Source organism: Taudactylus pleione, unplaced genomic scaffold (genome assembly GCF_031769625.1).
Source record: "Taudactylus pleione unplaced genomic scaffold, aTauple2 ptg000061l, whole genome shotgun sequence".
In the NCBI taxonomy this organism is placed as follows: domain Eukaryota; kingdom Metazoa; phylum Chordata; class Amphibia; order Anura; family Myobatrachidae; genus Taudactylus; species Taudactylus pleione.
The window spans coordinates 11821271-11834494 of record NW_028284463.1 but is presented as its reverse complement, the minus strand read 5'-3'; the positions used below and the strand labels follow the sequence as shown (position 1 = coordinate 11834494).

At 45.9% G+C, this 13224-nt stretch overlaps 1 protein-coding gene across 1 annotated transcript in view; it reads left to right on the top strand.

Annotated features, from left to right (window-relative positions):
- The first annotated feature begins 799 nt into the window (after positions 1 to 799).
- The window catches only part of ADCY9 (adenylate cyclase 9), a 160446-nt gene continuing 148021 nt past the window's right edge, over positions 800 to 13224 (top strand). Inside the window, exon 1 of the mRNA XM_088464725.1 lies at positions 800 to 3554. Coding sequence (XP_088320851.1) covers positions 1880 to 3554 — 1675 coding nt within the window. The 5' untranslated portion in view covers positions 800 to 1879. The remainder of the gene's footprint in view (positions 3555 to 13224) is intronic.

Genomic DNA, 13224 nt, shown 5'->3' with positions numbered 1-13224 from the left:
ATTAGACTAATGAAAGAAAACTAGAGACAAATAACAGTTAGGAGCTGATTGGTGGGTACTTTGGACCTCATTCAGACCCGCTCGCAAGCGCTGAGCGCTCGCAAGCGGGTCGATGTTTAGGCCCTGCGCACATGTGCAGCAGCTGCACTGCACGTGCGCAAGTCCCGGAGCGAGAGAGAAGTCCTCTCGCTCCGGGGCTTGCTACCAACGGGGCGGCTGTCAATGTTGATCGACAGCTCGCCCCGTTTAGTAGGCGGGGAGGGGGGTGGTTTCACAAACGGAGGCGTTCCTTAAAGAACGCCTGCCGTTTTGTGGGCGGCCGCACTGACACCAGCAATGATGTCAGTGGGGAGCTTCCTGCTTGATCAGAGCAGGAAGCTCCCTGGGGCTTGCGGTTGCCGAGACCCTTGAGGTTGGGTCTTGACCATCGCGACCATCAACTTGGTCGGTCGCTAAAGCTGTGGGTGGTAACCCACAGCTTAGCTAGGGACCAGGAGGCCGCACTTCAGAAGGCAAGCGGCCGCCCAAATTTGAGGGCCCTTATCTCTATCCACTTTATCTCTTTCCGAGGCTTAGTACATAGACACATATTTGACTTATGCAAAGGAGATAAAAAGAATTAGTCCAGGTTTGTATTTGTTTAGTGATAGATAATAAATACCAGTTGCCTCAGTCATTTGAAATGATCCACCTGTGCACAAGCAGGGATATATGGGACGGGCAGACTTATGTACGCCTGCATTTGGATGAATTCATAGGAATGGGAGACATCGCCTGGGAATGCCCCACGTAATCTTCCCAGACATCACACAGGAGGAACACTAATGACTGTGCAATCCATCTCCCCTGCCTCTCACAGCCTCCTCCTGCATCCATGCTATGCTCTCCTCATCCACCCTCTTTTCCCCATGAAATCCCATAACTGTGGCTCTTCTTTTCCCTCAGCCTCTACCCCTTTCCCATCTCTCTCCCCTCCCTCTCCTCTATGCTGCTCGGCCCCCCCTCTGTCTCTCCTCCCCCCTCCCTGCTCAGCCCAGCATAGGAAAAGCAGCCAGGAAAGACAGAGAGAGAGAGAGGAGAGAGCGGCCTGTCTGTGAGCTGGTGAGAGAGGCCCCCTCATGGCTGGGGAAGGAGAGCAAAAGCCCCAGAGTCCCCCTCTGTGTACCCCTACCCACCAGGAAAGGGGCACCCTGGCCTGCTGGGAACACAGGGAGTGAAGGGGAGGCAGCTCTTCCCCAAACCCTACTGCAAAGGCATTATCCAGGGGGGGGAGAGAGAGAGAGAGGACTGCAATCGGCACCCAGCATTGGAATAACACCCCAAAAAGAGGAGGGGTATTGAGCTAACTCAGAGAAAGGTGCATCTGCCCTTGCTTCAATGCAGTGACACCATGCCGTCCCAGGAGCCCTGGATCATTTTCACATGAAAGATGGAGCCACCCAGGGTGGATAGAATATATAGATTATTGTCTCCCTTGGGGCTGACAGCACTGAGCGAGCAGTTCCTAAATATTTACAGAAGGCAGGAGGAGGGTGATGGTAGGCTGCAGCAGGTTCCACAGCCTGCACCGATGCCTCTGATGTCCTAAATGTACCTATTAATGTATGGACTGCATTGCCTCCCTCCGCTGTGGTCCGTCGGGAGAAATCTACACCCGTTCTGAATGACTGTACTTGGCTGCCAGTGCAGGGAGACTACAGTGCACAGAGGGTACTTTGCATGGAGGTACAAGAGCCTGCTGCCCCAGGCAGGCTGGGAGCTGTCTGGAGACCCACGACCCTTCTGCTGGTCTGTAGCTGAAGGATAGTTTGGTTGCTGGAGTGTTCGAGGTGGAAAGAAAAAAAAAGAAAAAGTCCCAGGCAAAGTATATAGTGATAACATGGCCTCCCCCGTGAACCAGCAGCTGCTGCATCACACCGAGGTGAGGTGTGATGGCAGCGGGGACAGTAGCAGTGTGACTGTGAAAATTAACAGGCAGCAGAACCAAGGGTCATCCAGACGTTGCAAATACAGCATATCCTCCAGCTGTAGCTCGGGGGAGTCTGGAGCAAAGAAAAGTGGTGGAGCTGGGGGTGCTCGGAGGCAGAAGAGGCTCCCACAGCTCTTTGAAAGGTCCACGTCCAACTGGTGGAACCCAAAATTCGATTCCAGTAACCTAGAGGAAGCCTGTGTGGAGCGATGCTTCCCGCAAACACAACGCAGGTTCCGCTATGCTTTATTGTACCTCTCTGTGTCTGGACTCTTGTGGAGTGTCTATTTTGGCGTCCATACGACGTCCAAACTGATTGCCCACCTTGTACCAACCCTGTCCTTCCTGGTGGTGTGCCTAGGCTTCTTTTTCTTTACCTTCACCAAACCTTATTCCCGCCACTGCACAGCTGTCTCCCTATTTGTCACATTGCTGGTCTTTTCTCTCACCTTGGCTTCGCAATTCCAGGCGTTGACCCCCGAAGCTGCCACTGATGGATTCTCAAACTTTACCTCCCCCCCGCCTACAGGTTCCACTTCTTGCCTGTCCCAGATTGGCAGCTTTTCCATATGTGTGGAGGTTCTGCTATTGCTCTACACCGTCATGCACTTGCCCCTGTACCTCAGTGCCTGCCTTGGGGTGGCATACTCTATTCTGTTTGAGACCTTCGGATACCATTTCCGTGACGAAGGGTGTTTCGCTCCTTTGGTGGGCAGGATGGCCCACTGGGAATTGCTCAGCAAAGCTCTGCTGCACGTCTGCATCCACTCCATAGGAGTGCACCTTTTCATAATGTCGGAGGTGCGATCCCGCAGCACTTTCCTAAAAGTTGGCCAGTCCATTATGCATGGCAAAGACCTAGAAGTGGAGAAGGCCCTCAAAGAAAGGATGATTCACTCTGTCATGCCAAGGATTATCGCCGATGACCTAATGAAGCAGGGCGATGATGAGAGTGAGAACTCTGTTAAGCGCCACGCGGCCTCCAGTCCCAAGTGTCGCAAGAAGAAGTCCTCTATCCAAAAGACGCCCATAGTCTTCAGGCCCTTCAAGATGCAGAGGATAGAACAAGTTAGCATCCTCTTTGCAGATATTGTAGGGTTCACCAAGATGAGTGCCAACAAGTCTGCCCATGCCCTTGTGGGACTTCTCAATGACTTATTTGGTCGCTTTGACCGCCTTTGCGAGGAGACGAAGTGTGAGAAAATCAGCACCCTGGGCGACTGCTACTACTGTGTGGCAGGATGCCCCGAGCCACGGGCAGATCATGCCTACTGCTGCATTGAGATGGGCCTTGGGATGATTGAGGCCATTGAGCAGTTCTGCCAGGAAAAGAAGGAAATGGTCAACATGCGTGTCGGTGTCCACACTGGCACGGTTCTGTGCGGCATCCTTGGTATGAGAAGGTTCAAATTCGATGTGTGGTCAAATGACGTCAACCTTGCCAATCTTATGGAGCAGTTGGGAGTTGCGGGCAAAGTGCACATTTCAGAGAAAACCGCTAAATACTTGGATGACCGCTACTTGATGGAAGACAGTTTGGTGGTGGAGCGCGTTGGGCAGATAGTAGCAGCTGATCAACTGAAAGGTAAAAACAAATCCATCTGGTAGAATGAGTTGTAGCATTAGGCCTTATAGTACACAAGGAGGCATCTACTGCTGCCTGCTGTAGGCTTTAACTAAGACACGCTTCTACCTTTCCAAAAAAAAACCCTATATTCAGAAATAATCACTTCTAGATCTATAACAAGTGACACAGGGTTTGATTATGTTATTAATACCATGTTGAAGTTAATACTACACGATCTTAATTGAATTATCCTGGATTATGGTTTCAGGTCAAATTTTAGACACATTTCCTTTAATATTCCACAGATTTATGTTACGCTATTGTGCTACTGCTTCATAAACATAATAAATATTCTGCTTAAACATTGACACTTCCAAGTTTTACATGTAATATGGTTTCAAGGGATCCCCAATTATTATTGGATATATACAGTATATAGAGCATGACCTGTGTTAATAATCAGCAGTCAGGAGATCACTGTATATTATACATAATCCAGCACAATCTGATCCTGTCCTGATAATCAACAGTCAAGAGATCACTGTATATTATACATAATCCAGCACAATCTGATCCTGTCCTGATAATCTACAGTCAAGAGATCACTGTATATTATAAATACTGGTAATCCAGCACTGTCTGATCCTGTCCTGATAATCTGCAGTCAGGAGATCACTGTATATTATACATAATCCAGCACAATCTGATCCTGTCCTGATAATCTGCAGTCAGGAGATCACTGTATATTATACATAATCCAGCACTGTCTGATCCTGTCCTGATAATCTGCAGTCAGGAGATCACTGTATATTATACATAATCCAGCACTGTCTGATCCTGTCCTGATAATCAGCAATCAGGAGATCACTGTATATTATACATAATCCAGCACTGTCTGATCCTGTCCTGATAATCAGCAATCAGGAGATCACTGTATATTAGATATAATCCAGCACTGTCTGATCCTGTCCTGATAATCAGCAGTCAGGAGATCACTGTATATTAGATATAATCCAGCACTGTCTGATCCTGTCCTGATAATCAGCAGTCAGGAGATCACTGTATATTATACATAATCCAGCACTGTCTGATCCTGTCCTGATAATCTGCAGTCAGGAGATCACTGTATATTATACATAATCCAGCACTGTCTGATCCTGTCCTGATAATCTGCAGTCAGGAGATCACTGTATATTAGATATAATCCAGCACTGTCTGATCCTGTCCTAATAATCAGCAGTCAGGAGATCAATGTATATTATACATAATCCAGTACAATCTGATCATGTCCTGATAATATGCAATCAGGAGATCACTGTATATTAGGCCTGATTCAGAGGCGCTCGCTGCTGGCGAGTGCTTGCTCTGAATCAGGGCGTTTTTTTTCTCAGCCTCCAGCCCGCTCGCAAAGCTTTGGGTGACCACCCACAGCTTGTGCGAGCGGCCTGGAGATGGTCTCGATTATTGCGACCATCGGGTTTGCAACGAGACCCTGTGGTAGGGTCTCGGCTCCCACAAGCCCGAGTGGACTTCCTGCTCTAATAGAGCAGGAAGCTCACTACTGACATCACGAGTGATATCAGTAGGGCTGCCCACAAACGCCAGGCGTTCCTTTGGGAACGCCTGCGTTTGCTCAATCACCCCCCCCTACACGCCTACAAAACGGGGCGAGCTGTCAATCAACATCGTCAGCCGCCCCGTCTTGTAGCGAGACCTGGGGCTCGCGCATGCGCATGCCGGATGTGGCGCATGCACAGGAGGCAAACATCGACCTGCTTGCGAGCGGGTCTGAATCAGGTCCATTATACATAATCCAGCACTGTCTGATCCTGTCCTGATAATCTGCAGTCAGGAGATCACTGTATATTATACATAATCCAGCACTGTCTGATCCTGTCCTGATAATCTGCAGTCAGGAGATCACTGTATATTATACATAATCCAGCACTGTCTGATCCTGTCCTGATAATCTGCAGTCAGGAGATCACTGTATATTATACATAATCCAGCACTATCTGATCCTGTCCTGATAATCTGCAGTCAGGAGATCACTGTATATTATACATAATCCAGCACTGTCTGATCCTGTCCTGATAATCAGCAGTCAGGAGATCACTGTATATTATATATAATCCCTGTCTGATCCTGTCCTGATAATCAGCAGTCAGGAGATCACTGTATATTATATATAATCCCTGTCTGATCCTGTCCTGAGAGAACGGCAGAGTTCACAGAGCTCCATCGTTCCCCTGGTGATAGATTAAAGTGGAAGGGGAAGTCTCCTCGTTCCACATGGGAAGAATTAAGATCTGAAGATGCTGCATGCCATGTTTTCTAATCTTAATGTGTGACCGGGGAGGAACATGGCCCCATTTACGGAATCTGTATGTAATGCCGGCTGTCGGGATGACTCTTGTCACAATACAGACAGCGGCATCCTGATGGCTGGTATCCCGACAGGGGTTGGGTAAGTATACTGTACCTACCCTCCCCCTTCTCCCACTAACCATCCCTTCTTGTAGCCTAACCCTAACCTTCCCCACCCCACACCCTATCCCTCCCCTTTAGTGCCTAAACCTAATTTTCCCCCCTTTGCGCCTAAACCTAACCCTCCCCCTTTAGTGCCTAACCTTAACCCCCCCCAGTGGTGCCAAACTCTTACACTGCCCCCTAGTAGTGCCTAACCCTAACCTCTCCCACCAAAACCTAAACGCTAACCCCGCTATACTATCTAACCCTCCCCCTCCCCCCCACGGCTAACACTGAGGTCGCTCCGAATTTACCTCGTTCAGGCTGGCGTCCTTCGGTGTTCCGGAGTCGGGATTAAGATAGGTGTCGGTATTTCAACACCTATTAAGCCCCGTGTCAGATTTTTTGCGTCAGGATTGAGAACGGCGGCATCGCGGCCACCGGTCTCATAACTACATGGCCCCGTTTACTGCATATATCACCACTATTAATGCTAGCAGTTGTCTGTGGTAAACCAAGGCAATTTAGCTATTACATTTTGCAGCATTCACAGAGCCCGCAGTCAGCGTTATGGGCGTAACGGGGCGGGAGGTGTTCTCGAGCTGGCACATGAACAGTTAAACCACCAGCATTAAAGGCCATTTAGGTCTTGGGTATCCCATGCACTATACACTGATTTCCTGTGTTCTCAGCTAGAAGCCATTTGCCTGTGGTTATATTACTTCATATTTTATTGCGCAAGCAGCCAGACATGGCCAGGATCGGCAGCTTTATATCTCATATAGCTATAATTGTGTTTAACACAAATCAATTCTAGTAACAATTACCAAAGCGATGTATGAGTTAATGTATCACAGCCATATTCGTGTCCTATCAGTGCATCTAGCTAAGGCCCCGGACACAGCGTTATTTGTAGGACGTTTGAGCACTGCGTCCACCCCATCATGGATGCAACGTTTCTGCAGCAAACCTAACGGATGACTTACCACTTTGTAAATCGGATCTTCAATGCCCTTAGGTCTTTTTAGGACATGGAGGAGAGATTTGCACTGAAGATGCATTTCCATCATCGATCCCGAACATTGACTGCAGTAGTGTTGCATTCACGCCATGGTGAACGCAGCGTTCAAACAGCCCAGAGATAGGTGAGACCTAAAACTTTCCTCAGAGTCCGATAAATGGCCCGGTAACCATGCGGAAACGCTAGTATTGCCATGCCATTCATCATCAGGGGTCCGAATAGGACCACCTGGTATTCCGCAAGCTCCTAAAGCTGAATGTGTTACGGAGTTTGCCTGCGAGAACAAACGCCATCTTGTTCTCGTAGCCCCGATCCTTTCTATGGGAAGGTGTACCGGGGATGACTCCCCAGCGGGTCACCTCGGGTCAAGCATGCGCAGAAGCCAGCTGCAGGGATAGATAGGTAAGTAACACAGCTACTTCTGTAGCAGTGCTATTAATTGCGGGGACAGCTGCTTCTTGGAGCAGCTGTCACCTTACCGGAGCAATAATGAATTGCTCAGGTGCTGTGTATCCCCCGCGGCAAGTGGGACACTAAAGTATACCCCGCGGCGAGGTGAATACTTCATCATCGGGGCCATACAGACGCCCGATGATGAATAGGCCCCCTAATCACATTTTCCTTTGCTACTGAATTGAACTGGTAGGAAATATCGATATTTATTACTTTATATTGTAACAGGACATTTTACTTTATATCACCAGGGTCGGGATGCATCAAGTATGGCATTTTGGATGATTGCATGCATACCAGCGTTTAGTAACGCCGTATGCGTGAAGATTTTAGCAAATAACAGCTCTCCCGATAAGAGCTATCCTTTGCGGTGTTCGGACTCCCGGGTTTTTGATGCAGGAGTCACTCTATGCATGTGCAGCCGTTGGTCAGCGCGTGCCGCGGTCGTTGGCCAGCACATACACGAGCTGCGGGTGACCCTGGAAAGGATCATATTTGATCCCTCTCAGGGAGAACTCAGAAAAGAAGCCCATAGGTTTGTAGTGTCATCTATAGATAGCGTTACCTATCCGATCCAAGCACATGGGAAATGCGCTCATAGCTTTTAAATCTGCATTTTCGTTGGTTTACCACATTTTTTAGCATAGTGCATCCCGCCCCAGGGCTGTGTACCACCTTACAGTGGAATAAAAAGTGAAAATATAAGTCACTAAGTTTTGGGGTAATATTAAAGTGTCTGTATCACCTATTATCACGGAGACAGCCAGTTTGTGGGAATCGGTATGCAATACTACCAGTTCGAATCCCGGCAGCGTCAGGCCGACAGAGGAAGAGATCCCGGCAGCGGCAGCCAGACAGCGCTGGAAATCCAGATCGTCCCCAGGTAAGTACTAATTAACCTAACCTACCCCCCTAACCCTAACCCTCCCTTAGGGGTGCCTAACCCTAACCTTCTCCCCCAAGTGCCTAACCCTAATCCCCCCTCTAAGTGCCTAAACCTAAACCCCCCCTTCCCCGCTGCCTAAACCTAAGTCCCCCAGGGGGGTGCCTAACCCTAACCTCCCCCCGGGGGTGCTTAACCTTAACCCCCCCTTCCCCTAGCCTAACCATAACCCTCCCGGGGGGTGCCTAACCCTAAGTCCCCCCCGGGAGCCCTAAACCTAACCCCCCCCACGGCTGCCCGCTCGTGGTGCCCGGCATCCCTTGGATCGGGATGCCGGGTGCCGGTCTCCCGGCGTAGGGGTAATGACAGGCGTCTAGATTTTAGACGCCTGTCATTTAACCCAAGCCGGGATTGAGGAGTCGGGAAGCCGGCGGTCCGTATTGTGGCCGCCGGCATCCTAAACGTATACCAGTTTGTGGCCTCACCGATAATTCCGCTTTTCATTTCACTGGGATCTACAGTATTGACATAATTGAGCATTGAGGTGATATAAGTAATATTACCCCTTTAGTTTGACGGTTTATCCAAGCTTTTTTTTAAAACATTTGGTTGATAAATATGCCAGATTTTATCCTTTACTTTTTAAAATTCATTACATCATCTTGTATTACGGCGGCTTCCAAACTTTCATATTTTTCGTTTTTTTTCCAGCAGCTTTTCCCTTAGTAAATGCGAGCGGTTTAAAAACCGCAGAAAACATGCCGGAAAACAAGCGGCTTTAGCAAACCTCCCTTTAGTAAATTTCCTCTCAAGTGTTTCAAATAATTTACTGTTGCTTTTGCATTAAATTAAATTATATTAACCCGTGCCTTCAAATTTCTGTGGTTTTTCCACACCTGATCATATCTTTAATTTTATTGTATTACTCGGCCAAAAGAGAATTGAAAAAAAAAAATTAGCAGGAGGAATTTTCTATTTGTGAACAGCAGCTTTTTTTTTCCACACACAACAAATATGCAAAGAATTAGTTTCCAGCCATCTCTTGGCTGTGGTCATTTATAATATTCTGATATCATGGTCAACTGACTGCAAAAAGTGAATGGATGAATGGAACCTTAGTGGTCTATTTACTAAGCAGTGTTAGGAGACAGAGTGAAAAGTGATAATTCAGTGATAAGGTACCAGCCAATCAGCTCCCAACTGTCATTTTTCAAACACAGCCTGTGAGATGGCAGTTGGGAGCTGATTGGCTGGCACCTTATCACTTTCTTATTACTTTTCACTCTGTCTCCTAACACTGCTTAGTAAATAGACCCCTTAATCTTCTTTGACCTCTTCCTTCAGGCCCATCCTATTTGACATTTCCCCTTCAGACCCATTTTGTTTCACCTTTCCCCTTCAGCCCCATGTTGTTTGACATTTCCTTACAGCCATTTTGTTTTACTTCTCCCCTCAGCCCAATCTTGTTTGCTTTCGGGCATTTGCGGTAGTTCAGACATCGCAAGTTTATAGTGCGAGGGAAAACGTGCGAAGCTGGCAGGACTTTATATGCCATTCGCGAACGTGCCAAGTGTCAATGTCGAGAATTGAATTCCCCCCATTATGCTTGAACCCTCACCTCAGACAGCACCGTTTCTGACCTGTCACCTCAGCTCCATCCTGTTTGACTTCTCATTGAAGCCCAGTGCTGTCTGACTTCAAGTTCTGGCCTCAGCTATGTTTCTCCTTTCTTTAAACCGTTGTCAAAGCAGGGACATCATTTACATAATTGGTGCCTTGTTTAGAAAACACATCTATCGTGATCATATAAGGTTATGAGAACGCTCTCAGTTGACAATTAACAAACAACCTTAATTTAAGTCTGAAGACAGGCAGCTTTACTACGACAGTTACTGAATTTATAAATAGAAATTAATCCTAAAAAATAATGTTGTTCGAGTTAAGTATTTCTTTAATAGGCAGTCAGTAAAGAAAACTTGAGGCTAATGTTTAAAGCAGGTGTTTAGTCCGGTAGCTAGCTACTCTGGTGACTAGTGTAAAACAGGGGTGCTAATCTGGTAACTACTATGCTAATCTGGTGATTAGTGTATGATAAGGGTCTAATCTGGTAACTACTGTATGACTGGGGTGCTAATCTGGTAACTATTGTATGATAGGGGTGTTAGTCTGGTGACTATTGTATGATGAAATTGCTAATCTGGTAACTACTGTATGACTGGGGTGCTAATCTGGTAACTATTGTATGATAGGGGTGTTAGTCTGGTGACTAGTGTATGATAGGGGTGCCAATCTGGTGACTATTGAATGATGAAATTGCTAATCTGGTAACTACTGTATGATAGGGGTGTTAATCTGGTAACTACTGTGCTAATCTAGTGATTAGTGTATGATAAGGGATAATATGGTGACTAGTGTATGATAAGGGTGCTAATCTGGTAATTTATGTATGATAGGGGTGTTAGTCTGGTGACTAGTGTATGATAGGGGTGCTAATCTGGTGATTAGTATATGGTAAGGGTGCTTATCTGGTAACTACTGTATGATAGGGGTGTCAATATGGTGACTAATGTATGATAGGGGTTCTAATTTGGTGACTAGTGTATGGTAAGGGTGCTAATGTTGTAACTACTGTATGATAAGGGTGCTAATCAGGTGACTAGTGTATGATAGGGGTGTTAATCTGCTGACTAGTGTATGATAGGGTTGCTAATCTAGTAACTACTGTATGATATGGGTGCTAATATGGCGGCTAGTGTATGATAGGGGTGCTAATCTAGTGATTAGTGTATAATAAAGGTGCTAATCTGGTGACTAGTGTAAAATTGGGGTGCTAATCTGGTAACTACTGTATGATAGGGGTGTTAATATGGTGATTTGTGTATGATAGGTTTGCTAATCTAGTAACTACTGTATGATGTGGGTGCTAATCTGGTAACTACTGTATGATAGGGGTGCTAATCTGGTGATTAGTGTATGATAAGGGTGCTAATCTGGTGACTAGTATATGATAAGGGTGCTAATCTGGTAACTATTGTATGATAGGGGTGCTAATCTGGTATATACTATTTGATATGGGTGCTAATATGGTGATCAGTGTATGATAAGGGTGCTAATATGGTGACTAGTGTATGATAGGGGTGCTAATCTGGTGATTAGTGTATGATAAGGGTGCTAATCTGGTGACTAGTGTATGATAGGGGTGTTAATCTGGTGACTATTGTATGATAGGGGTGTTAATCTGGTGACTAGTGTATGATAGGGTTGCTAATCTAGTAACTACTGTATGATATGGGTGCTAATATGGTGGCTAGTGTATGATAGGGGTGCTAATCTAGTGATTAGTGTATAATAAAGGTGCTAATCTGGTGACTAGTGTATGATTGGGGTGCTAATCTGGTAACTACTGTATGATAGGGGTGCTAATATGGTAACTACTGTATGATAGAGGTGTTAATCTGGTGATTTGTGTATGATAGGTTTGCTAATCTAGTAACTACTGTATGATGTGGGTGCTAATCTGGTAACTACTGTATGATAGGGCTGCTAATCTGGTGATTAGTGTATGATAAGGGTGCTAATCTGGTGACTAGTGTATGATAGGGGTGCTAATCTGGTATATACTATATGATATGGGTGCTAATATGGTGATCAGTGTATGATAAGGGCGCTAATATGGTGACTAGTGTATGATAGGGGTGCTAATCTGATGATTAGTGTATGATAAGGGTGCTAATCTAGTGATTAGTGTATAGTAAAGGTGCTAATCTGGTGACTAGTGTATTAACGGGGTGCTAATCTAGTGATTAGTGTATAATAAAGGTGCTAATCTGGTGACTAGTGTATGATTGGGGTGCTAATCTGGTAACTACTGTATGATAGGGGTGCTAATATGGTGATTTGTGTATGATAGGTTTGCTAATCTAGTAACTACTGTATGATGTGGGTGCTAATCTGGTAACTACTGTATAATAGGGGTGCTAATCTGGTGATTAGTGTATGATAAGGGTGCTAATCTGGTGACTAGTGTATGATGGGGGTGCTAATCAGGTGACTAGTGTATGATAGGGGTGTTAATCTGGTGACTAGTGTATGATAGGGTTGCTAATCTAGTAACTACTGTATGATATGGGTGCTAATATGGTGGCTAGTGTATGATAGGGGTGCTAATCTAGTGATTAGTGTATAATAAAGTTGCTAATCTGGTGACTAGTGTATGATGTGGGTGCTAATCTGGTAACTACTGTATAATAGGGGTGCTAATCTGGTGATTAGTGTATGATAAGGGTGCTAATCTGGTCACTAGTGTATGATAGGGGTGCTAATCAGGTGACTAGTGTATGATAGGGGTGTTAATCTGGTGACTAGTGTATGATAGGGTTGCTAATCTAGTAACTACTGTATGATATGGGTGCTAATATGGTGGCTAGTGTATGATAGGGGTGCTAATCTAGTGATTAGTGTATAAGAAAGTTGCTAATCTGGTGACTAGTGTATGATTGGGGTGCTAATCTGGTAACTACTGTATGATAGGGGTGCTAATATGGTAACTACTGTATGATAGGGGTGTTAATCTGGTGATTTGTGTATGATAGGTTTGCTAATCTAGTAACTACTGTATGGTGTGGGTGCTAATCTGGTAACTACTGTATGATAGGGGTGCTAATCTGGTGATTAGTGTATGATAATGGTGCTAATCTGGTGACTAGTGTATGATAAGGGTGCTAATCTGGTAACTAGTGTATGATAGGGGTGCTAATCTGGTATATACTATATGATATGGGTGCTAATATGGTGATCAGTGTATGATAAGGGTGCTAATATGGTGACTAGTGTATGATAGGGGTGCTAATCTGGTGATTAGT